General features: G+C 47.9%; 1 protein-coding gene across 1 annotated transcript; it reads right to left on the reverse strand.

Annotated features, from left to right (window-relative positions):
- Window positions 1-4,582: 4,582 nt before the first annotated feature.
- On the reverse strand, window positions 4,583-26,125 carry LAMB2 (laminin subunit beta 2). Its single transcript, XM_074197920.1, has 34 exons — window positions 26,090-26,125; window positions 25,842-25,915; window positions 25,233-25,405; window positions 24,776-24,908; window positions 24,486-24,559; window positions 23,857-24,045; window positions 23,648-23,711; window positions 22,980-23,182; window positions 22,723-22,843; window positions 21,876-22,064; window positions 21,602-21,781; window positions 21,064-21,176; window positions 20,866-20,945; window positions 20,320-20,452; window positions 20,065-20,223; window positions 19,320-19,447; window positions 15,898-16,024; window positions 15,508-15,700; window positions 15,272-15,415; window positions 14,550-14,781; window positions 14,295-14,458; window positions 13,688-13,912; window positions 13,260-13,477; window positions 12,905-13,001; window positions 12,145-12,517; window positions 11,794-11,978; window positions 11,308-11,549; window positions 7,951-8,154; window positions 7,708-7,852; window positions 7,420-7,627; window positions 6,627-6,768; window positions 5,548-5,724; window positions 5,187-5,346; window positions 4,583-4,874 (listed from the first exon to the last, which is right to left on the reverse strand). The coding sequence occupies exons 2-34, from the start codon at window positions 25,912-25,914 to the stop codon at window positions 4,738-4,740; spliced, it is 5,385 nt and encodes a 1,794-aa protein (XP_074054021.1). The 5' UTR covers window position 25,915; window positions 26,090-26,125; the 3' UTR covers window positions 4,583-4,737.
- Window positions 26,126-26,517: the final 392 nt, after the last annotated feature.

Below are 26,517 nucleotides of genomic sequence, written 5' to 3' on the forward strand. Positions count from 1 at the left end.
CCGCCGCGGCCGCCGCTTGTTTTGTTTCGACTCGAAGTAGCGGCGGCGGCGGCGGCGGAGGGAGGAGAGAGCGAGCCGGTGACGCACTTCCGGGAGAAGCGCGGAGGGGGTCCGGGGCTAACGCGAGGGGGAGAGGGGCGGGCGAGGCCACGTGACTGGCCTGGGAGTACGAGGCGTTTCCGGAGCAGCTGCCGGTCACGTGGCCAGCGAGCCTCGGGCTTCGCGGCGGGCCCGGGCCCGGGAGGGCCGCTTTGTCCTTTTGTCCCCCGGATGGACGGACGGACGGGGCGGCCGGGACTGGGGCTGTGCCCCGCCGCGAGCGGGCCCCAGACCCCGAGCTCTCCGCGAGAGGGCGGGCAGGCTCGTCCTGACCATGCGGACACGGAAGGGAGCTGTGGGGCGGCCTAACGCGGGGTGAAGCCGGGCCGGCCGCCGGCGCAAGGGCTTCCTGTGACCAGAACTGCCGGAGAAGCGGCAGAAACGCCGCCGGACCGCCGCCCCGCCACGCCCCGGGAGGAGCACCAACCGGGCCCAAGGGCAAGGGGGCCGGCGCCCCACACTCGGCCCGCTCCCCCGGAGCCTCGGGAGGCAGCCGGAGGCCACTCTGCCCGGCCCAGGCCTCCTGCCTTCAATGCTCCACCGGAAAAACCGCCAAAAGACAAGTCAAAGCGTCTACAGTGTTAAGAAATCACTATTGACTAGAGAAACGCAAATTAAAGCAATTCCAAGGTACTGCCTCACACTTGCCAGATTGGCTAATATAGCAGAAAATCAAAAAAGGGTAAATGTTGGAGGGGGTGGCACTGGCCCTGGAGTCAGGAGTACCTGAGTTCAAATCCGGCCTTAGACACGTAATAATTACCTGGCTGGGTGGGCTTGGACAAGCCACTTAACCCCATTGCCTTGCAAAATCTTAAAAAAGATTTTATCAAAGCGGTCCTATCAAAGTGGTTTGCCTTGCAAAAAAAAGAATCGTAAATGTCAGCTTTTCTCCACATTACAGTGATCCAAGACAATTCCAAAGGTCTCATGATGAAAAATGCTATCTAATCGTTTTTTTTTTTGGTCTGAGTTTTCTTTTACAACATGACTAATATAGAAATGCACTTGTATAACTAATAATAGATTGGATACTGTACCAGGGAATGGAGAGAGAGAGAGGGAGAGAATTTGAAACCCAAAAGAATGTTAAAAAATTGTTTTCCCATTCAATGTAAAGACTAGCAAATTGCCTTCTGTGGGGGGGTGGGAGGAAGGGAAGCAAGATTAAGGGGAAAATTGTAAAACTCAAAATCTTTAAAAGGAAAAAAATTGTTTTTCCAGGTAATTGGAAAAATAATATTTTTAATTGAAATTTTAATTTTTCCAGTTGCATGCAATGGTAGTTTTTCCAATATTCATCCATTTGCAAAGTTATGAGTTCCACATTTCCCCACCATTCTCCCTTACCTCAGTATGGTGGCCAACAGTGTGGTAAAAGTACATTCGTGTTTAACATTATTTGCATATTAGTCATGTTGCAAACTAGGAATTAGAACTAAAGGGAAAGAAAAAACCATGAGAAAGAAAGGGAAAACAAAAATAGCTTTTTAAAAGTGAACATAGTATGCATTCAGATTCCATAGTTTTATTTTTTTCCCTTCTGGATTTGGATGGCATTATCCATAGCAGGTCTTTCAGAGTTGTCATTGATCTCTGAACTGTTGAGTGGAGCTGCATCCATCATAGCTGATCATTTTACAATGTGTTTGTTAATGTGTAAAATGTTATTTTGGTTCTGCTCCATTCACTCAGCATCAGTTTATGTAATTTTTAGGAAAAATATTACTTAAAAAGAGAAGTATCTGAGACAAGGCTAAGCTCAGTTGTACCTTCCCTCCCACCCAGCTTGCTCTACAGATCCACCATCCTGGTTGTATACCCCAAGGATGTTAAACACAAAAAATGGTCCCCCATATAAACCACAATCTTTTCTGCAGTAGCAAAGAAGTAGAACTAAGTGAGATCCCCAACAATTGGGGAAAATAAGATGAATTGTATATAGGTAGCTAAGTGGTGCAAAGGTTAGAGCACTGGACCTGGAGTCAGGAAGGCTCATTTTCCTGCATTCAACTCTAACTTCATACAGTGTAACCCCTGCTTGCTTCAGTTTTTTTTTTTTTAAGAAAGATTTTATTGGGCGTCTAGGTGGCATAGGGCGGCTAGGTGGTGCAGTGAATAGAGCACCGGCCTTGGAGTCAGGAGTACCTGGGTTCAAATTCAACCTCAGACACTTAATAATTACCTAGCCATGTGGCCTTGGGCAAGCCACTTAACCTCATTGCCTTGAAAAATCTAAAAAAAAAAAAAAAAAAAAAAGATTATCAAAGTGGTCCATAGTTATATGAAAAATTGCTCTAAATCACTACTTATTAGAGAAATGCAAATTAAAACATCTCTGAGGTACTACTTCATACCTCTCAGACTGGCCAATATAAACCAGAAAGAACAATGATCAATGTTGGAAGTAATGTGGGAAATCTGAGACACTAATACATTGTTGGTGGAGCTGTGAACTCATCCAACCTTTCTGGAGAGCAATTTGGAATTACGATCAAAGGGCAACAAAAATATGCATACCCTTTGACCCAGCAATACCACTACTGGGTCTATACCCTGAAGAGATGATGAAAAAGAGTAAAAATGTCACTTGTACAAAAATATTCATAGCAGCCCTGTTTGTGGTGGCAAAGAATTGGAAATTAAGTAAATGTCCTTCATTTGGGGAATGGCTTAACAAACTGTGGTATATGTATGTCACGGAACACTATTGTTCTATTAGAAACCAGGAGGGATGGGAATTCAGGGAAACCTGGAAGGATTTGCATGAACTAATGCTGAAGGAGATGAGCAAAACCAGAAAAACACTGTATACCCTAACAGCAACATGGGAGTGATGATCAACCTTGATGGACTTGCTCATTCCATCAGTGCAACTATCACGGACAATTTGAGGCTGTCTGTGATGGAGAATACCATCTGTATCCAGAGAAAGAACTGTGGAGTTTGAACAAAGACCAAGGGCTATTACCTTTAATTTAGAAAAAAAAACTGATATTATCTTATGTAATGTTGCTACCTCTTATACTTTATTTTTCTTAAGAATATGATTTCTCTCTCATCACATTCAATTTGGAACAATGTATACCATGGAAACAATGTAAAGACCGGCAGATTGCCTTCCCTACCAGGTAGGGAATCAAAAATAGGGGAAAAAATGTAAAACTCAAAATAAATAAAATCTTTAAAAGAAAAAAAATTTTATTTATTTTGAATTTTACAATTTCCCCCCTAATCTTGCTTCCCTCCCCCCATGCCTCACAGAAGGCAGTCTGTTAGTCTTTACATTGTTTCCATGGTATGCATTGATCTAAGTTGAATGTGATGAAAGAGAAATCATATTCTTAAAGAAGAAACATAAAGTATAAGAGATTTGTTTGTTTCTTTTTTTTTGTGGGGTTTGGATTTGTTTACATTTATTACCAATAATAACCTTTGGTCCTCACAGACAAATTTTTCAATGAAACTGTTCATCTGACCCATCAATTATATGGGAAGAAGAGTTGGATGATTCTTTTTTTTTAGAAAGATTTTTATTTATTTTGAGTTTTACAGTTTTTCCCCTAATCTTGTTTCCCTACCCCCACCCCCCACAGAAGGCACTCTGTTGGTCTGTACATTGTTTCCGTGGTATGCATTGATCTAAGTTGAATGTGATGAGGGAGAAATCATATCCTTAAGGAAGAAACATAAATTATAAGAGATTTGCTTCAGTTTCTTGACCAGCAAAATGAGTTGTAGAAGGAAATGGCAAACTGTGTCTTTGCCAAGAAAACCCCCAAAATGGGGGTCAAGGAGAGTCAGACACGACTGAAAAAAATGACTGAATGACAAAAACAAATTGTAATTTGGGAATGGGATTGAATTTTAGCTGCAGTAAAAACCTAGGAGTGTGAGGAATAAAGAGAAACCCATATGGACTGAAGCAGAGTAAAGTAAGTGGAACCAACAAAACAATATAAACCACTGAAAGGTAAGTGGAAAGAACCTCAAAATGAAGTCAAGCCCTGTGTGACTAGAATGATTGTCATCTTGACCTAGAAGAAGGTGGGGAGAAATAACCAACCTTCCTTCCTTACCTCCCTCCCCTTTCATGGGGAAATCCATGGCCAGTGAACATGGATTATCTTGCTTGAGTGCCTTTTGGGTAGGGGGTGGAGTTTGCAAAACAATGGGGTTAAAAGACCTGTCCAAAGTCACACAACTAGGTAATTAAGTGTCTGAGGTTTGATTTGAACACAGGTCCTCCTGACTCCAGGGTTGATGTTCTATCCACTGCGCCCCCTTAAGTGCTTTTAATAAGTGTTTTCTTTTAGAGGGAAAGAAAGCTCGTTGGGAGTAGAGGAATGAACACATTCTGAACTGTGATGTGGAAACAAAAAGTATGGATGAAACAAGTAAAAAACAAAGAAATATAAGATGAATGGTCACCATCCTATCTTCCTCCCCACATTCATGAAATCAGAGACATGGACAGGTCAGCTTCACAAATTCAGATTTATTCAATGGCCCAGGAGGCTTTGAGAGACAGAGCCACAACAGTCCCAAACCTAAATTGTACAGCCCCTGGAACCCAACTCCAAACAGGAGATTCCCATGGGCTTCTGCTGAGTGGCCCAGGGGAAAGGAAGAGAGGGGTCACTGACAGGTGTTGTAGATCTGAATCTGTTGGTTGATGGACTGAAGGACACCTTTCATCTTGGCCTCCAGGCCATCCAACTGAGCTGCTTTGCCCTCCAGGGCCCGCTCATTCACTTCATATGTGCCCTCCAGCTCTGAGAACAAACACATGTTTAAACTCCCTGTTCCTAGTCCTGGCTTTCCCATAACTCACTGGCCTCTTATACTGGCCCCATTGGTCAGTCCTGCCTTGCTCAAAACTTACATATCCCATCAAATAACAGCAGGATACAACCACTAGCAGACCCTCTTTGACTAATTCTAATTAACTCTGATCACCCCAAGACCTGCACATTCTTCTCTATCCTTTGTCCAAGCATATGTTTGGATTGTATCTCCATGCTCCTCCAGGGGGGCTGCATCTGCCCAGCTCCATCCCACACCCTCTTCTCTCTGGTCTCACTCACCATGCAACCTCCGGAGTTTGTCTTGAGCATCCTGTAGCAATCCTCGGGCCTCATCCCGAAGCCGCTCAGCTCTCTCCTTAGCCTGAAGGACACCCTGGGCCTTCCGATCAGCAAGTTCCCTCACTGTCTGGTATCGGTCACCCAACTGGCCCTTCAGTAACTGCCGAGGAAGGGGGAGTGAGAATACCAGTTCTATCAGAGACCTAGCCTACCATCCCACTCCAACAACCCCTCCCTGCTGACCTCAGCTCCATCCTCATATTCCTCCTCCATCCTCATATTCCCCAGGGCAGGCCTCTGCATCCAGGTAACCGTGGCAATGCCCTCCAACCCCACCCCACCCCACCCCAGTCCCTTGTACCTTCTCAGCCTCCTGGGCCCGACCTTGAGCACTGTTGGCTGTCTCTTCAGCCCGAGTGGCTTCCAGACTATTCCCAGCCCTCTTCAGCTTCAAAGCATCCAGTTGAGCATCCAACTGTTGGGTCCGCTCTGCTGCAGTGCTCAGGTCTTGCTCTGCTCCAGCCGTCTTTTCCCGAACCTGCAGATGAACTCTCAGACCTCAGTACTGACTGCCTTTTGGCATTCCCAGGCAGCAGAACTCCATGTCCATGGAGAACCAGAGAACCAGAGGCTTCCCAGGCTCACATATACCCACTTCCCAGGTTCTGAGCCTTTCTTTATTCTTCCTGCCCCAAGTGTCTGTTCAAGCCTCCATTCAACTGCTGAGGTGCCAACATCTGTCCACACCTGTGAATCCCCTAAGACAATCAACTCCAATAGCCTCGTGTCATTTCTCAGATCAAATAGAAACTCCTTTTTTGGCATTCAAAGCTACTCACAACCTGGCCCCACCAGACTTTCCCAGTCTCGTTACCTATTACTTCCCACGTGGTCAAATTGACCTTCCTGTTAATCCTCACACAGGAGACCTTCCATCTTCCATCTCTGTGCCTTTCCATGGACAGTCTTCCATTCCTTTATTGTTCTCTCTCCTCAGGAGCCCTGTTATCTACAAAACTCAGCCCAAGTATCGCCTTCTCCATAAAGCCCTCCAGATCCCTCCAGGTGCCCTCTTACCCCTGAATATTTTGTGTTTATCTTCTGTATGTGTAGAAATATATACATTTTCTTCCCTGAGAGAACACTTGCTTCCTTTTTATCTTTCCATCAGCCTTTCCCTGGAGTCAGTGAAGTAGTGGCAAAGGCACCATAATTTGGTGTTAAAAAGCTAGACTTGGAGTCAGAAGACTTACATTTACAGCCTGAGTAGCCTGGGTTATCACCTCTATGACCTGGGCATGTCCCTTACCATTTCTGGGTCTCAGTTACCTTAACTATACATTGAGGGAATCAGACTAGATGATCTCTCATGACCCTTTCTGCTCTAAGTCTATGTTCCTATGGCCTGAGCACCCTGACAATAGGCCTCATGGGGCTCACCCTGTCCAGGGTCTGTTCAGTGTCCTCTGTATCAATGGCTGCCCCACGGATAGCGCCTCTGGCTGCGCCCTGTGCTCGTTTTGCTTCCTCTAGAGCATCCTGCACTATCTCCGCCTTCTGCTTCTCATCCTGGGCCCGGGTCCTGCACAGAGGAATTGGGAAATGAAGGTGTCAGAGAGGGAGGAAGATTGGGAATCAAAGGATTGATCTCAGAGCATTGTGAAGAATGCATCTTCTAGGTAGCATGATTTCCTGTTGGAGTTAACTATATCCTTTAAAAGGTCATAGGATTTAGATCTAGAAAGGACACTGAAAAGCATAATCTCACTTTATAACTCAGGAAACTGAGGCCCTAGAAGTGAAATTATTTGTCCAATGTTACATAGCTAGTCATTAATAAAGCCAGTCTTCAAACCCTCGTCTTCTGACTCCAAATACAGTGCTTTTTCTTCTCTGGGGATGGTGACTATATAATAGCATCAAAAGTCAAGATATCAAGATTGGGTATTAGAGATGGTCATGCCTGGGGTTGATGAGCCCACTGGAGGTTATGGCTGTGCAATTGTCAGGAACAACTGTCCTAGATGTGTCAGGGTTGAAGGATGGGGACCAACTGGGATTTCTGAGACCTGCTGTTTTCTGGTGGGGTCAAAGATTGAGGTTGACCATGCTCTACAGGGATCATCATGTATCACAAGTTTGCATTGGGGTCAGCCAATTTGGGTGTTGAGGAATGAGAGACAGAGGGTAAGGGTTGGCATTGACTAGGCCCTCAGCAGGGGTCTGAACTCACCGAGCCCGCTGGGCCTCCTGCAGAAGTCTCTCAGCCTGGCGCACATCCCCTGCTGTGCGTTGCAGTATCGCATCCACATCTCCAAGGCTCCGTACTCGCTCAGCAATCTCACCTGCTAAATGGTGGATCTGAGCAGGTGATGCTGGAATGGACAGCTCCAGGACATGGGTGGCTACTGCCTCAATGCTGCCAGGGTCAGCTCCCTCTTCTGCAGAAGCATGGACACAAGCTCAGACACATGGATACACACTTGGCCCCCTGCCTTGGCCAACTGATCCCCAGGCTTACGGCTCAAGAAGTCCTTGACATTCTGAATCAGTTCCCGAAGTTCTTGGTTTGCCCTTTCCACTCGGTCCCGGGTCTCATTGGCCTTTTCTAGGGCCTCCTGGGCCCGCTGCCGGGCCATACCTGCTTGTAGCCTTGCCTCTGCCACCTAGAGGCAAGGGACAAGCTTGTTCTGCCCATGACCCTTCCTCATGCCTGCCCCATCCCCTCCTCTCTGCTAAGCAGCCTTCTGGATCTGGTGCCTACCTTGCCCACAAGCCCATCTGCATCTCCCAGGGTCCGCCTCAACTCCTCCTGTGTGTGACGGGCCCGACCCAGTGCGTTGTCTGCTGTGGCTGCTGCTCCCTGACAGTTCAGGCCTCCGCAGCGGCGCTGCCCATCTTCATCCCTGCAGCCAGCCCCACCACATGGACTTGTGGCACAGGGAGCATCCCCAGGAGCCCCACAGACCTGGCACAACACAAGCAATCAGGGCCCTCACAGGTCCTACCTTCATTAGGCAGGCCTGGCTGGCAACAGTGAACACCACTAACAATGGGTCAACCAAGGATTACCACCTGGAAACAGGAACTCAGAAACCTAACCAAGTTAGTCCCTGCTCATACATTCAGAGCCTGCCTGCTAATTCCAGAACAAATATGAAATCCTGTGATGGTATTTAAAGTTCTTTAGGACCTGCCTTTTCCCCTTTCCCATCTCCTCACACTCTCCTCTCCTCTAAATCCCTGCCATCTTGGATGCCCCCCCCCCCCCCCCCCGCTCCTCCCTTAGACATCTCTCTGCCCTTCTTACAATGTGTTTCCTGACCTCTGCCTCTCAGAATCCCTGACTTTTTAAAAAGCTCAGCTCAGGTGCCACTTCCAGGAGGCCTTTCCTGCTTCCCTCAACGGCTTGGCCAGGATCTCTAAAGTACCTTTCGTTGACTCTGTATTTATGTTATATGTTCTGATTTGTATGTTGTCTTTCTCCCTAAAATAGAAGCTTTTTATCATTAAAAAAGAAAGAAAAAGGACCCACATGGACAATAATATTCATAGCAGCTCTTTTTTGTGGTGGCATAGAATTGGAAATTGAGGGGATGCCCATCAGTTGGGAAATGGCTGAACAAGTGGTGGTATATTATTGTTACAAAAAAGTATTGTTCTCTAAGAAATCATGAGTTGATGGACTTCAGACACAACCTGGCAAGACTTGTGTGAACTGATGCTGAGTGAAGTGAGCAGAAGCAGGAGAATGTTGTTCAAAGTAACAGCAACATTGTGTGATAAGTATGTTAAGTTTAGCTCTTCTTGGCAAAACAGTGATCAAAGACAATTCCAAGACTTGTGATAGAAAATGCCATCCACATCCAGAAGGAACTATGGAGTCTGAATATACACCAAAGCACACTATTTTTACTTTAAAAAAAAGGGTTTTTTTGGTTTATTCTTTTTTTTCCTGTTTTGTTTGATTCTTCTTTCACAACATGACTAAGATAGAAATATGTTAAACATGATTGTATCTGTATAACCTATATCAGATTACCTGCGGTCTTGGGGAGTGAGGAGGAAAGAAAGGGAGGGAGAAAAATGTGGAACACAAAATTTTATAAAAATGATTGTTGAAAATGTTTTTTCATGTGAATGGAAAAAAATACAATAAAAAATTAATTAAAAGCTCTTTGAGGGCAGGGATTAGCAAAGTCCCTGATACATCATATTCAACTGATTGATTAACCCTGACCAAAATCCAATCCTACTGTAAAGTTCTCTTCTGAGAAAATCACTGCAAAGAGGTCAAGGTTTAGAGTTCAAATTCTGATTCTAATACCTACTTACTGTATTACTTTGGTCAAATCCCTTAGCCTACTGAACCTCAGTTGCTTTATTTTTAGCATCTGGCAGCTAGGTGGCACAGTGGATAGAGCTCAAGATCTGGAGACAGGAAGACCTGAGTTCAAATTCATCCTCAGATACTTACTAGCTATGTTTCTTTGGGCAAGTCACTAAATCTCTGTCTGCCTCAGTTTTTTCATCTGTAAAATGAGCTGGAGAGAGAAATGGCAAATTACTTCAGTATCTTTGCCAAGAAAACCCCAAATAGGGTCACAGAAAGTCATGTATGACTGAAAAACAACTGAATAACAATTTCTAAAAGTTTTATATAAAAACGATGATTGTTATTATTATTTTATCTTTTTTTTTAGTTTTTGCAAGGCAATGGGGTTAAGTGACTTGCCCAAGGCCACATGGCTAGGTAATTATTAAGTGTCTGAGGCTGGATTTGAACTCAGGTACTCTATCCACTGTACCACCTAGCCGCCCTGATTATTATTATTTTTAAAATTTAACAGCACCATATAATGTAAATAACTGCTGCTAGTGAGGTGATAGCCTTAGAAAGAAACCTGCAAATTTGAACATGGCCAATATTGGAACTGATTTAGCAAGAAGAGCATATTTGTTATGAGGCTTTTTTCCTTTCCTTTCCCCACCAGTGGTTAATTTGGAGAAACAATAGGATAAATGCTCATAAAAATAAATTAGTACAATTTAATAAAATGTCAGTAGTTATTACTGTACCTGTTTTTAAAAGATTGTGAAAGGGAAAAAAAGTGAAATCTCTTGAAAAAACTGTTGCCTCCTTCCACTTTTTTTAAATTAGATTTTGCAAGGCAAATGAGGTTAAGTGATTTGTCCAAGGCCACACAGCTAGGCAATTATTAAGTGTCTGAGGCCAGATTTGAACTGACTCCAGGGTGGGTGCTCTATCCATTGTATTACCCAGCCACCCCTCCCTTCTACTCTTTTACAGGAGTCAGGGAAATCTAATGAGTGGAGGCAACGCCTTCCCAAATCCTCTGCCATATTTTTTCAGTTTATTAGTTTTAGCATGTTTTTCCCCTTCCTTTTTTTTCCTTCAGAAGATTATTTGTTACAATCAATATCTTTCTGGAAATAGTTCTAAAGGATTCAGGGGAAATTGATTTTAAAAGATAGTGATAACAATTTACTAAAATAAAAAAGAACCATCTACATTAAAAGTTGAGGCCAAGCCTTTAGGACTGGGGAGCCTGGAAAAAGACACAGGAAAATTGCCAGGAAACCTCTTCATGACTATAGTCAGAGAGCAGTCAGGAATCATGAACCTACTCCAACCTTGCTTCTTGCCACCCATGCCCATGAAAGAAAGATAGCTTGCTTCTCTCCCTCTCCATGTCTGGAACTTTCCAGAAAGACTTTTCTCCTGGATTGAGTATGAAGCAGAATCAGAGACTCACAACCAAAAGGACACCTTTTTCTACCTGGACCTGAGCAAGGATATCTAAAGTTCCCTTAACAAATCTACTTGTATTGACTTCTCAATTAATTATCTAAACCAGGATGCTCATGAGAAGGAAGGCTTTGTTTCTTTTTTTGTATCTCTGGTTTTTAAGTGCATAGTAGGTACTTAATTAATACTTTTAATTGAATGAATGGAAAGAAACCTAGTTACAGGCCCATAAAATAGTCTAAGGAGCACTGTTGTCCAAACAGCAGACAGAGAATTTGAGAAGGCAATGCCTTTGATGTGCTCCCAGCTGGCTCCAGACCCAGTTCAACACCCTTTCTGTGCCCAGCTCACCAGTTCATTGATGCCCGTCAGGCTAAGACTGTTGGCCCTGGCGGCAAGTTCCCCCAAAGCCCTCCGGTTGGCCACATTCCTTCGATCAAAGTTATCTCTCTGGCTGCCCATCAAGCCCTCTGCTTGACGCCGGGTACTTGCTGAATCGCTCACAGGGCCAGGTACAGCCAGGGCCGAGCGGTTTGCACGATGTTCCGCCTCGGCTGACTGGGCATGGGACTGACGGATACTGTCATAGGCCCCTGAGAGCAAGGCAAAGGCCAGAGGCAACAATATACCCAGAGATCTCTAAGCTCTGCCCCCCCCCAAAGCCAGATCCCCCATCATCTACACATCCTGTCCTCCTGCCCTCTGGGCCCCGCACTTTATGGATAAGCAAACAGGTCAGAGGGATGTGCCTGAGGTCATATAGGGAGGAAAGAAAAGAGATAGAAAGGTGCCCTCCAGCCTGAGCTTGGTGACCTTCCCTGACCCGCCTGTACTGACCCAGGAAGTTGGAATGCTTCAGCACATCCAGATGCTGCCCCAGCTGCCTGATCGTCAGATTCAGAGCTCGGCCGTCACGCTCCAACCCACTCAGGGCATGGTTGGCATTGAAATTCTCATCCTGGGCATCTGTCAGCTCTCCCTCCAGCTTGGTCAGCTGTCCTGTGGCTTCCTCAATATCATGCCTGGGCAGAAAGGGAAAGAACAAATACATCCCTTTGCTCCACCATGGCTGAGGAGCACACATTCCCCAAGGGCAGGCTCTGCATCTGCCCTTGCAGACCAAGGATCCTGTGATCCAGAGCCAAGGAAGACGGATGGTGTGAATATACCCTGCCCAAGCACTCGCACCTTAGATCCTCCGTGGTGGTCATGAGCTGCAGTGCAGCAGCAGCTGTGGCATTGCGGGCATTCACAATGGCCTGCACAGCACCCAGCTTCTCTCCCAGGACACGGAAGTTCTTTTCAAAGGCGCCTAGGGCCCCTAGTTGATGCAGTTCCCGAGCTCGCTGCTCAAGGGCCCGAGTGCGAGAGGCCAGGCCTTGTACAATCCGGTCCCAGTCCCCAAAGCAGGCATGGCATGGCTGGCATGCTGGGAAGATACCGGAAAAACCTCGGGCACACTGGTCACAGCGCACGCCTGCCACACCTGGCCTGCAGACACAGTGCCCTGTGGCGTGGTGACACTGAGGGGTCTCAATGCCTCTGGGGTCACAGTCACAGGCTGAGGGAGGAGGGAGAAGAACCGAAGTCAGGAAGATCATTCCCACTTTGGGCATTTTCTTTTTTTATTCAATTGAAATTTAATTTTTCCAATTTCATGCTATGGTAGTTTTTCAAGATTCATCCATTTGCAAATTGATGAATTCCACCTTTTTCTACCACAACCCCTTTTCTTCCTCCCTCTCTATGGCAGCAAACAGTGGTAAAAGTTGTACATGAACAATCTTGCTTAACATATTTCCATATTAGTCATATTTTGAAAGAGGAATCAGAAATAATAGGAGAGAAAAAAATAGGCATTTTCAATTGGTCCTTGCCCCATATATCCCATCTTGGGACAACCCCCCCCAATTCATAAGGTTCTTTTGATCTGCTCACTCCTGCTCACCCCGACATTGCAGGCCAGGGTCTCCCCAGTGATTCTCCTGGCACTCGGTGCAGGTCCGGCCTCCAAAGCCTGCTCGGCAATGACACTGCCCCGTGAACTGTATGGAGATACCAATGACTACACCCCTGAACCTCTCAAAGAGTTCACTCCAAGAGAAGCCCCTCCTCCCTACTACCCCACCCCAACCCAGTCTGTAGTCTCTCTCTAAGAATGCACAGTACTCCCCAAAGAAGAAGCTGTGACTGCCCCCTCAGCCCCTGAAAAGAAGCTATAAGCCCTTGAAACTGAAAGATAGGTCCAGAGAAGAGCCCCCGAAGAGAAGGGAAGGAATTGTTAGTTCTGGGGGAGCACCAACCTCATTGCAGGAAGAACTGGTAGCATGACTGGGATGGCAGGAACAGGGCTGGCATCCTCGCCCACTGGCCAGATTCCAGAAGTTGGGGGCACAACGATCACAGCTCTGTCCTTGAACATTAGGCAGGCATGGGCACTGCCCACTGCCTGGGTCACAGCGACATTTTTCTTGGGAGGGGCACTGACTGCGTTCTGTGCCCAGAAAGTTACAGGTGCACCCTGCCAACCAGGAGCCCAGGTCATGTTGGGCAGAGTCGGTCTTCCTGATGGCAGGAGCTGGACCTTCCCTCTCAGAAACGGGTGCCCTTGAAGGCTTCACCCCCAACAAAGCAGGCATTACATTGCCCCTCTTAGACTATGTGCAGCACTGTCCTTCCCAAAGCTCCATTCTGCCCAGCCTAGCTCTGCAACTACAGGGCCCACACTCACGGCGGCAGTTCTGGTGGGCAGCCTGTCCATAGTATCCAGGGCGGCAGTGGGCACAACGAGGACCCTCTGAGTTGTGTAAACAACGCAAACACTGTCCAGTTCGACGGTCACAGGCCTCAGGGTCCATGGCATTGATGTTGTTGCTGCATTCACACGGCTGACACCGGCCCGCCGGCCTTGATGGATCCCCAAAGTGCCCAGGGGCACACTCCTCACAGCGTGGGCCTGCCAGACAACAGGGGAGAGGACCAGACCACACAGAACTCATGGAGGTGCTCTAGCCTAAAAAAACTCAAAAGAACGTTAAAACTGCAAAAAGATGCTGGTGCAAGAAGGGACTTTAGAATATAAATTAGCGGGGCGGCTAGGTGGCACAGTGGATAGAGCACTGACCCTGGAGTCAGGAGGACCTGAGTTCAAATCTGGCCTCAGACACTTAATAATTACCTAGCTCCTGTCTGGGATGCCCCGCATGAAACCAGAGCCTGTCCAAGCTCACCCACCTTGGAGCTCCGGAGCCACAAACCAGACCTTCTGACTACAGGTTCATGATCTTCTCTCTCCATTCCCCAACAATTCACCTGAGGCCTCCCCTTCCCTTACTCACCTGTGTAACCAGGTTGACAGTGGCAAATCACTTGCTGGGAGTGCCTGTCCTGATGGCAGGAGGTAGCAAAGTAGCGCTGCCCCCCTGGGCCCTCGGGGCAAGGGCAAGGCCGGCAGTGACCACCGGAGGCCAGCACTGGGTTCCCATAGAAGCCAGCCATACACCTAGAGAAGAAAAAGGATGGGAAGAAGTTTGGTCCCATCTCTCCCTTCCTTTTCTGCTTCCCCACTCCTAGTTACCTGCCTTCATTCATACCTTTCACAGTGGTCCCCTGCTGTGTGATCCCGACAGCTCTGGCAGGAACCAGAACGTGGATCACACTCATCTGCGTGGCCATTACAGTGACAGGGGCGGCAGCTGGGGAAGCCCCACTGTCCAGACTGGCAACGATCACAACGTGGTCCAAAAGCTCCAGGCCGGCAGGGGCACTGACCACTGGCCTCGTGGCACAGGCTGCTGAGACTGCCTTCAGTGCTGCACTGGCAGGCTGGGGAGACAGAGATGGAAGTGGCCCAGCTCTATAGGCTCTAGCACTTCACCCACATTACCTCATCTCTTCCTCACAACAAGTCTAGGGGAGGCTGGTGCTGTTAATACCACCATTTACAAATGAGGAAACAGATAGTCACTGTCTGCAGTTGGATTTGAACTCAGGTCTTCCTGACTTGCAGCCCAGCATTCTGTTCTCCATAGCACTCCCTACTACCTAAAGACTCCTGTTTCTCTAACAGTGACAAGTCTACCATGTCTTTATTCACTACAGCCCCATGAAGTCAATGATGGCAAGTGTTATTAAACTTATTTTATAGATGAGGAAAATGAGTCACTTGTACCCAGCTACATTGCGAGGAGGTTTCAGAGCCAGGCAGGACGTCTTCAGAGCTTTTTTTTAGGGAGGTGGGAGCAAAAAGGGAGATAAGATTGGAGAAGATGACAGAGGTCAGAGAAGGGGAAAGGGGAAGGGGTGAGGGAAGTACCCCTGCATCCTGAAGGGCCAAAGCCAAAGGTTCCTGGAGCACAGTGGTCACAGCGTCTTCCTGCCACGTTAGCCTTGCATGGACATTGTCCACCATATGACTGGCACTCGGAGCTTAGGGAGCCCTGGGGATCACACTGGCAGGCTGAAGAGAAAGCAGGGAAATGAGGTCATATCCTAGTAGGATCATAGCCACCCTTCTCTTCCCCTGCCCCCTGATCAAGGGCAATGACTCACCTAGGGCCCCATTGTAGAGAAATGCAGCCAGACTACGGAGGAGAGGGGCACAGGCCTCTGGAGGGGGGCCCTTGGCAGGCATTAGACCTTCCTCGTGGCAGCGGTAACGTTCAAAGGTTGCTCGTCGTTCCAGGGCACTGGCATCACCTGCACTAAACATCTCCAGGGATGACCATCGGGGCAATAGCACCAGCTAGGAGAGTGCAGAGAGAGCTCAGTTGGGCCACCTTAGGTCCAAATCACCCTCCTCCAGACACCCCTTGACAGTCCTTAGGCATAGACCACCCTGGTTATCTCCTCAAATATTGAACATCTATCTCTCTGGACAGTAATCTCCTTGGGCACTGTCAGTGCCCAGGCTACCACCTTCCCATCCCTCGAGGCACTCACGGAGTCCAGGAGCAAGCTGGGGCTAGGAGCTCCAGGGCGAGCATCCCCTCCAGCCCGGGTCAACTCCAAGCGAATAGTGTAGGAGACCCCAGGCTCCAGACAGACAGGATAGGGTAATACCACATGCCTAAGCAAAACAAGGACAAGGTCAGCTCCCATCATTATGGCCTTCTCCCCACCCCCACCAGAATGTAGGCAGGACGGGATGTGTGACCTTCAAGGCACTGTTCCAACCCAAACTATCTACAATTCTCTTTGTCTCTTTCCTATGTATCTCTCAGTTCCTTCTAGTGATTGTGAATGTAGGAAAAAGTAACAACAACCAAAAAAAAACTCAATTTCCTGGCAGGATGAAGGGAGTAGGAAGGAGGTAAAGAGATCAACTGACTGGAAAAAAATTCCCTGATACAAATCTTCCATTTTCTTCAGTTCAAGACCTGACTATATCTTGGAACACCATGTCCAGTTCTGACCAAATGTCCCAGATGTCTTGCACTGTATCATGTCCAGGATGTGTCCCTCTCTGGCTGGACATTTAGGATATACAGAATCCCATCTGGATCACTGTTCCCAGTTCTGATGGAACCCCATCTACAATTATATACTATACCCAGCTTGAGCCAGATTCAACCATATATTGAAAAAGACACTGGTCAGCTGAAGATCTAAGTCCAGAGGAGGGTGACTGAGATGACAAGACTACTTAAAATTAGACCATATGAAAATATGAAGGATCATAGATTTAAGGGAAGGGACAGTGGACAAAGAGAGTTTAGTCAGTCAAACCTACCCTTAGGCACTGACCACCCACCAGGGCTCTTTGGATATTGAGGTGGTCTTTTGGCACAGGATACTTGGGTATTTCCCCAAACACTGACCCTCTCTTACAGTTTACAGACTCCAGTCCCCTTGATTTTATAGATATAAAAACTGAGACCTGTAGAGGTTAAGTGACTTGATCCATAGGGTTGAGGAGGAATTTGAACCTGGGTTTTCCTGACTTCCAGGTCCAACACTCAGACATCTGAATGGTTATCATCTTAACAATCCTGCTCAAAGGGCAGAATGGGGAGCAAAGGGTTGAAATATAAGGGGGGCAAATTCAACTCCACTTAAGCCAAATCCATCGTCATAACAGCTGGCCTAAGTTAAAGTCTCAGAATTTCCCCATCACTGGAAATGTTTACAAAGGCTTTATTCTAGAGGGGATTCCCTGGGAGGGGGTGGGAGCTTGGAGCTCATGACCTCTGGGTCCCCTCCAGCTCTGAGCATCAATGATCTACTCCCCATCTTATACCCTATATTCTAGCCAAAATGGATTAGTCATCATTTCCAGAGCACACCCTGCATTTTCCTGCTCCTGCTTACCCTGTGTCCTCACTCCCGCCTGCTAAAATCCTACCCATCCTTCCAGGCCCAGCTCAAATGCCAGGCACCCCCCCAACACCCTCCTGATCCTCCAGATCTGGAGGGTGATTTCTCTCTTTTCTGAGGCCACACAGCATTGTGTGTCTGCCCCTCTCTTGCAGTCCTGCTCACATCCAGTCTGGTACTGGAATTATTCATGTCTGGCATCATTGTCTTATTAGACCAGAGGTGTCCAACAGTAGCCCCTACACAGCTCTTCCAAAGGTGGTTAAAGTGTAATTCCTATTTGACTGCAATGTGTTGATATATTAATAAAAAGGAATATATAAACATGATTTTTGAAGACAAAATGTGACCTGGAGAGATCCTTATGTTACTGTTTAAATGACCCATTTCTATCTGAGTTGGTCACCACTGCACTAGCCTTCAAATTCCTATAAGGTAGGGATGGGGTCTTTTTTGTTTTTGCCTTTTCCAGACCACTTTGGACAGTTTAGCACAAAGTAGGAGCTTGGAAAATGTATATGGAATGAATCCATGACAGTAATCCCATGCACATAGATGGGGGGGGTTCTATAGATCAGAATCTCATATAGAAGAAAGAGGTCTGGGCCACAAATCAAGAGACCCAAATGTTCAAATCCTAACTCCTGCATTTACTAGCTATGTGGTTACTCAGCCTTTCTAAGTCTGTTTTCTTGTATTGTTAAATAGGGATAATAATACTTGCAAAAGATATTATGAGGAAAGTGAAATGGATGAATGAAGGAAGCATTTATTCAAGGCAAAGAACTTAGAAACCTCATAAAAAGTATAAGCATGTGAGTTATCAATTTTCATTGCCCTTAATCTGCAAAACAGCCTCAGGAGATCATCAAATCTAACCCCTGTATTTTAAAGATAAGGAAATTGGGGCCCGGAGAGATAAACACCCCAAATAACCTCACCCCCTTAAATCCAGGCCCATTATCTCCAAATTCAGAGCTCTTCCTCTCTGTATCTAAATTCCTATGATCCTAAGATTTAGAGCTGGATTTAAAGGTCACAGCCACCCTACCTCATTTTACAGACAGACAAGAAGGTCAGAGAGTTTTGAAAAAAGGGCTTGACTAGACACTGAGTCAGCTGATAGATCAGTGGAGAACTGGGCCTGGAGTCAGGACAGCTGAGTGTAGATCCAGCCTGTTATTTCCTTGGAAAAATCACCTAATCTCTCTCTGCCTCAGTTTTTCCAAATGTAAAATGGGACAAATAACAGGTGGTTGTGAATGAGATAATATCTATAGAGAGTCTGGCACATGGAAGATGCTAGAGAAATGTCTATTTCCCCCCTCCTTCCCAAAGTGACAAAACAGATAAATAGATATAGATATAGCTATAGAGATAAGCAGATAAAGAAATAAACATATATATGAATAGACAAATATAGCAATATAGACTGATATAAATATAAAGAGGTAGATATAGATACAAATAAATAGATATAGATAGGTAGATACAGATATAAATATATAGCAGTGATAGATATAGATTTAAATATATAGCTATGGTTAGGGATATAGACATAGAGAGGTATATAAATATAGAGATAGACAAATACAGAGATTCACATAGCTATAAATATAGAGATACTGTAGATAGATATATAGGTAGCTATAGATGTAAATATAGAGAAATAGATATAGAGATATAGGTAGATATAGATTTAAATATAAAGAGATAGAGACAAAGGAAAGGTAGATAAAAATAAAAATATATAGAATGAGATAAATATATAGATATAGATATAGGTAGAGATAGATAGGTAGATATAAATTAGAGATAAAGATATAGATAGATAAGATAGATAGACAGACAGACAGACTGATCAGAGCTATGATCCAAATCTATATCTTACCACCCTGGAATCCAGTTGAGGGAAGAGGCAGTTCCCTGTCTGATGACCCCCCACTCAGACACAGATACACTGGGTCCCCAGGGTGGGGACCCAGGTGGGCACCTACACTTCAGTGGAGGAGATGAGGTAGGCTCTGCCTTCCCCTCCACTCCCTCACCTGGCACCCGGTTGCAGCATCCCCCGAAAATGGTCATCTTCAGGTACAGTGGTGCCACAGGGGCTGCTGGGAGATATAGGCCCTGGACGCTGCACAGTCAGGGTCACCTCTGCCCACTGCTCTGGGACCTGGGTGGGAAGGTGGAGTTACAGCTCAGCCTGTGGGGTTTTCACCCTGAGGGGAGGGGACCCTGATTGTGAGTTGGGGTTGGGAGGTACAAGAATAATACCTGCACCTATTTCTAAAAGGTCTTTATGGTTTCCTCAGAACCACCCTGGGGTATTGACCATGCAAGCATTATTATCTCCATTCTCTGAACTAAGGTCCAGAGCACTTGGTCACTAAAGTCAGAGCTGGGATTTAGAGCAGGGTGTCCTGATGGGAAATCTAGTCCTTGCCAACTTCCCTGCAGAGAACACCCTTGAGAATAAGGGAAAGGGGCAGCTAGGTGCACAGTAGACAGAACACCGACCTTGGAGTCAGGAGGACTGAGTTCAAATTTGACCTCAGACACTTAATAATTGCCTGGCTGTGTGACCTCGGGCAAATCACTTAACCCCATTGCTTTAAATTAAAAAAAAAATTTAAAGAGAGAAAATGAAGGGAAAGAGTTGGGGTAAGGAGGGCCAGGTAAAGTCTTAGGGAGGATGGCTACCTCAGGCATAGTGAGTAAAAGGGGAATTGATGAATGAGGGGATTACTTCATAGTTGAGAGGCTAGGAAGACCAAGAAAAGGGAACCAGACCTGGGGCTCATATCGTAGGAGAAGTTCATAGTCCATGGCCTGGGATCCTGTGTTCACCAAAAACTCGAGAGTCTGACCCTCCCGAAGTCTCACAAAACCCACACCTGTCCAGGAGATTGCCATCCCGGGGTGTGCTATTCTTTCAATCACTTCCAGGGCCTGCCAGAGAGGTAACTTATTTAGTGAGCCTAAAACACTGCCTCCCCACCTCAAGTAGGTTCTCCAGTCTCCCCAACCATGATCCTTGACTCCCACCTGCCCACGGGCGGCCTCAGCCTCAAAGGTGAGATGGTCCAGGAATGGCAAGAAGTATCCAGGCTGCACCTGGTCACAGCGTCGCCCAAACATATGGCGGCGACACCGACACTGTCCTGAGTCCTCAGCACACCTGGGAATTCACCCCACTTCCAGTGACTAATGATATCCCCCCACATTCACCCCTCCCCCAACCTGCACAAAGACCAGTACATACACTCATCAAGAGACCCATCCACATTCCCCTTCCCCCACCCCAAATTACAGACCAATGTACCACAAAACACCCAGATCTCCCCAGTACCTAGTCATAATTGACACTTTTTTCTAATCACAGGCTGATTTTCCTGCTTCTTTTTGTTGGGGGGGGAGGCAATTGGGGTTAAGTGACTTGTCCAGAGTCATACAACTTGTAAGTATCTGGGATCAAATTTAAACTCAGGTCCTCCTCACAGACAAGTTTCTCCAGGAGAACTATCTGACTCCAGATTCCACATAATATATCTCTTAATTCTGCTGCATTCATTCCCCTCAAGAAATACTCACCGGGGTTCCAGGGCACCTCCCACATCACAGTCACATGGGCGGCAACCAAGTAAATCATGGCTCAGACCCCAGTGATCCGCCTGAGGGCAGAGGAAGGAGTCACCAAGGTGGCAGACCTCTCCAAAATTCTCATGGAGATACCCACCAGGCACAGCCCCAGACCCCTTCAGGGAATGCCACCCCATCTCATGGCCTCACCAAACATCGGTCACAATGTCTTCCGGTCACGAGGCGTTTGCAGAAACAGTCCCCGCTGTTAGAGTCACAAGGGGGACCCCCTGGCACAGTCCCTCGGGGGTCACACTGACATCCTAGTGGGGCAGGAATATGCCCATCAACCACAATCCCATTATGACTGCTAGGCTGGAGATGGGCAACATCAGGGACTCATATGATCAGAGAAAGGCAGGTGAGACAGTGCTATGAGAGGAGGAGGAGGCAGAGGGTGGGGCTAGTTTCTGGGGAAATGAGGTCAAAAGCACATGGAGGAAAAAGTTGGGGGTCAGAAAGTGATTTGGTCTGGTATCAGAGGTCACGGTCAGCAGGGAAGAGTCAGAGGTCATGACCAGAGAACATGAGGTCCAGGGTCCCTAGTTTGGAGTTTATAGTCATGGAGGGGTTCAAATGGAGCGGCCACGGGACTATGGGATCAGAAGTCTGGGGGCAGAAGAGGGAAGTTTAAAAAGACATGAAGCCGATGACAGCTCCCTGGGTCACAGGGTTGGGGAGCACATACTCTGGCAGCCCTGAGGGTCCATGGAGCTGAGCCCGAAGTAACCATCCCTGCAGCGCTGACACCTGGGGCCCACCACATGGTCTTTGCAACGACACTGACCAGAGACAAGCCCCAGGGCAGGGTCATCATGAGGATCACAAAGGCCGCCATCCTGGGCCCCGGCAGGGTCACAATCACAAGCTGCAGGGAAATCAAGAGTCACTCCAAGACCCCCAGCGTCTCCTACCATCCCCCCTGCCACCACCCCCCTTCCCATGCACCACCCCAGGCTCACGGCGGCAGACAGCTGGGTCCCGCAAATCTCTGGCAGGGTCTCGATAGTAGAAAGGGCGGCAGATCTCACAGTGCATCCCAGCTGTGTGGTGCTGGCAATCATCACACACCCCTCCACTTGTGTTGCCGGAGGCCAGAAACACAGCCATGTCAAAGTGACAGCTCCGGGAATGTTGGTGGCACTCACATTCTGTAGGGAGGGGGGACATCCGGAGAGAAAATACTCAGGGCTTTCTCCCCCTGGGCCTCAGTGACATACTCCCCAGGGAACCAGAGGGCACTGTGACTTGGGCAAAGCATTTTCCTGTCTCACTGCCCCTTTCTCTCCCTTAATAGGCAATCATATTTTAAGAGTGGACAAGTTTAGCTAACATGTTCTATAGCTAAATGAGCTGTGCACAGAATGGAAATAGAATCCTAAGTTACATTGCTTTTGATTCACGGAAACTCCTTGGTTTGGTTTCCATCCACTCTCACCCTTGACCCTCAATCACAAGGTCCATTCCTTTTTTCTCCCTCTGATTTGATTTGATTTGATTTTCAATTTTGGGTTCGCTGCCTTTCTCCCTCCCTCCTTGAAAAGACAAGAACAACAAGAAAACCCTCATGCTCTTTTAACTCATCTCCTGGCTGGCCCCTCTACACCCTATTGAGACTTTTTCATCCCTCCCATATTTCTTTGATTAAGTGGTCATCCAGAAAATATACTCCTCGTCTCCATTCAGAGGCTGTGTGTGTGTGTGTGTGTGTGTGTATTGGGGTATTTTTGGGGGGAGGGGAATGTTAGAGTTACAAAAGGACTAGGGGTAGGGCCTACTGATCAGGGAGCTGGCAAAATGCAGACTCACTTTTACAAGCATGGGAATGGCCATCCTCAGCTGGCCGCCAAGGCAAGTCATGGTAGAAATCCTGGCAACTTTCACAGTTCAGGCCCTGTGTGTTATGTTTGCAAACACAGGCCCCATGTACCTGGAAGCAGGGAGGGGGAGGAGAGATCATGGGCTACTTTGAAGGGGTCTTGTCTCCTAAGCACTGAACCATCATTGTCCCATTACTGCCATGCCCATGTCTTCCCCCGCCCAATTTCCTGAACAGTCATCCTTACCATGCCCTCAGCGTGGGCTGGAGCACCAGGAGCCTGGGCACACTGGGAGGCATGACCATAGCAGAAGCAATTCCCACGGACCACCAGCTCATAGAGAGCATAATAATATTTTTCTCGGATTTCCCTCCGGGGGTCCAGCAAATTGTCCCCAAGAGTGTGCAGTCGTGTCAGGTTCACCCGAAGGTTTGTGATTTTCAGGAGGTCTGAGGTGGGGGGCAGCAGTGGAGGGATGAACATAGAGTCCAAAGCTCCCCCCAGCCCATCCCAGAGTGAGAACCTTCTCCCTTAGATCTAGGGAGGATGGTACTCTAGCACTTTGAGAGCTCTGATACCCTCTAGCCAAAGCCAGAGGTCTATGGTGGTGGGGGAGAGAGAAGGGACCCTGGTGTCCTGGACTTCCTTTTGTTCCAGTCAAGGGCAGACTTCCTGGAGACAAAGGCATCTGGGGTGGGGCCCTCCAGCTGCTGCTGTCAGATTCAGAAATGCTGCCCCCACCCAGCTTAGAGCTAAACTGAGGCCATAGCACCTGCTCTGGGGGATGCAGGAAGAAGTCAAAATAGCCCTTCTAGCCCTGAATAGTCACCAGACAGATGCCAGTTTGGGGCCCATAGGAAACAAGGAGGAGGTTGACAAAGGGATCTTCTACATGAGGCCATTGCCACACTCACCCTGGATCTGGGAACTATAAGGATCTGTGATGGGGATGGCTGGATCCAGAACACGGTAGATGACCTATGGAGATCCTGAATCTGGAGGGGCCGCCAGGGCTGACTGGCCATGTCCCAACAACCCTGAGGTTCCTTCCCCTCGACCCTTGGGACACCCTCATCCCACCCCCCCCCTCCTCGAAGTAAGGCCACAGGTGGGGCTCTCTCACCTCCCCCTCAGTGGATGGCTCAATTTCTGAGTAGCGAGACTCGCAGACCACATCGTCCACCCGATGAGGTGGGGCCGGTGGGATGCCAGGAAAGTCAGAGCCGCAGTCATAAGAAAAATAGCGATAGACACGCCAGGTCCTCCCAAAGTCTGAGGAGCGTTCAACTAACATAGCAGCTGGGCGGAAGGTCTGGCGTTGTTAAGGGGAAGGGGAGACATGAGGGTGGACCAATGGACCTTCAGAGATAGTGTTACTGCTGAATAGAAGGTCATGCATGACTAGAGAGGTCACAGGTGCCATAGGGTATCACAAGGGGTCACTGTGATTAGAAGCTGGAAGGGATCTCTGGTCCAACCCTTTTATTTTACTGATGGGGAAACCGAAGCATTAAGAAGACTATTTGTTCAAGATAATACAGCCAATAAGTTCTAGGGATCATAGGCTTTTTACATCATGGCAATGGGAGGAAGGAGGGAAGTCAAGGGTCATATAAGGTCATAGGGTGGTTGGCCATCAAAGGAGTTACATAGACAGGAAAGGTCTTCAGTATGTCACAAGTTACAGGGGTCCTGGCCCCATGGAAATTCAATCCCTTATTTCCATTCCTTCTGCCTCATGAGCCCTATTACCTTGAAGGTCATAATAAGGTGTGTAAAGTGGAATTCAGCCTCTAGATCCAGCTGGATAGTAACAGTGGATACTCCTGATAGGAAACATTGAAAACAGCCAAGCATGAAGTCTTTCCTCCCCAGTGGCTGATAGCAGTCCCTCCTGGTTTGTCCTCAAGGGTCAGGCTTCCCTTCTTCCAGCTATCAGCACCCAGGTCTACCCTCTGCCTCTGAGTTGGGTGTATTTCAACTTTTCAACTTTCCCCACCCCTCTTGTTGTAGTGTCCTGACACCTGCCCAGGTGGTCTCACCATTTTCTGACTGCCACCAGGCTGAACGTCGCTGCGGGGCAAAGCTGGTGACCACATTCTGGATTCGATGACTTTGAGGGTAGCGGGCAGAGAAGGGATGCCGAGAATCACACAGGAAACACTTTTTCTCATCCTGGAGGAGCCCCCGATCCCCCAAATCCAGTCGTGGAATAAAAAAGTATCAGAATCAAGAGAGACTTAAGGACTTAAAACTCCTCATTTTATAAAGAAGAAAGGAGTGAGGGAGGAAGTGACTTGCCCAAAGTCATACCTGCAGTAAGTAGCAAAGGCAGTTGATATCAAATCCTAGGGCTCTTCCCACATTGTCTCTGTACGTATGTATGTCTCAACATGGTAGGTAGGTCTCTCCCCAATCTCTTGAGTGAGCAGTTCTCTACCCTCCTGGGGTACCCCAATCCAGTTCCCCTCTCTCTTCCCAGACCCTGAAGTGACCCACCTGTAGGTGACTGACTATGCAGTAGGGCTCAGGACCTCTGAGGCCGCAGGTGGATGAGGCTGTCAGTCTGTCTGCTCGTCCAACCAGGAGGTCTCCGGTGGCTGGGTAGCAGCTTCCCCTGGAACAACCAGCTGAAGGTGGGTCAGGATTCTGGACCACAGTCTTGGCGGGCCCTAAGGGAGGGATGCAGTTAAAGTGAGTAAAAAAAGGGAACTTCCCCCACCCCCAAGGTCTACACTGGATCAGAGATGGGACTGACATTCTTTCTCTCTCCTTTCCCAAATCTCCCCCCACAAGGGCCCAGGAATGGAACAGACATTCCCTGCCCCAAAAAGTAAAATCACCTGCCAAGATATCTTGGGTTCTACACATTCAGAAGCCCCCCCCCAATACCCCTAAGTCAGAACAAATCAGTGGATGGGCAAGGGATGGATAGACCAACTGATCCCCAAGCACAAGGGGTTCAGGTCAAGGCCCCTGGGTTTCCACAGAGGTGAACCCTGCAGAAGCGTTTGGGGGTTCCTGGAGATATCCCTGAGGTCCTGAGCAGCCTCACAAAGCCCCAGTGGTGGGATGGATCGAGACTCCCTTCCCCCATCCCTCCCTTACCAATTAGCATCAGCAGCAGCCACAGTTCCAGTCCCCCTGGGCCCCACCCTTGTCGCCCCAAGATCAGCCTCATCCTGGTGGAGGGGGGAGAAGTCGGACGAAGGTGGGTGAGTTACAGGAGTGACTGGCAGCTCCTGAGATGCCCCCCTTCAGATCCAAGCCCCAGCCCTGGCTCCCCTGGAGGCACCCCTCAAACCCTGGGCCCTGTAGGTGAGGGCTCCCAGCTCCCCCAGTCCTCAGATCCTAACTTGTCCCAGTTCGGGATCCCTCCCGGCCGACTTTGGAGAAAGTTGGGAAGGGCAGTAGCTGGAGGAAAAGCCCGGCCTGGAGTACGGCAGGGCACCACCAGGATGGGGTGGCCAGACTGCCTTCCCCTTCACTCTCCAGGGAGCTTCACCCTGGCTCCCTGGCTAGTAATGGGTATTAATAGGACATGGGGAGATCTACCCCAGTCTGTGCCCTTTCCCCAGTCCTGGGGTCTGGAGAAGTGAAAAGCACCCCAGATTCAGGAGTCAGAGAACTCATTTAACCCCTGCTATGCGACCCTTGACTGTGGGCTAACCATTTAACCTGCTTGTTCTTTTCCCATCTTTAGAACAGTGAGGGGTGTCTGGTTGTCTTTTCCCATCTTTAGAACAGTGAGGGGTGTCTGGTGGTCCTTTCCCCTGTCTTTAGA

This window comes from Macrotis lagotis, chromosome 8, assembly GCF_037893015.1.
Source record: "Macrotis lagotis isolate mMagLag1 chromosome 8, bilby.v1.9.chrom.fasta, whole genome shotgun sequence".
NCBI lineage: Eukaryota > Metazoa > Chordata > Mammalia > Peramelemorphia > Peramelidae > Macrotis > Macrotis lagotis.

Excerpts from the sequence above, each read along its gene's own strand:
- LAMB2 (XM_074197920.1), bottom strand. The coding sequence starts at position 25,914 with ATGAGGCTGATCTTGGGGCGACAAGGGTGGGGCCCAGGGGGACTGGAA. Across the intron at positions 24,560-24,775 it reads CTGGTGGCAGTCAGAAAATG|GAGTATCCACTGTTACTATC; the intron begins GTGAGACCACCT and ends GTTTCCTATCAG. Across the intron at positions 11,550-11,793 it reads GAAGCATTCCAACTTCCTGG|GGGCCTATGACAGTATCCGT; the intron begins GTCAGTACAGGC and ends CCTTGCTCTCAG.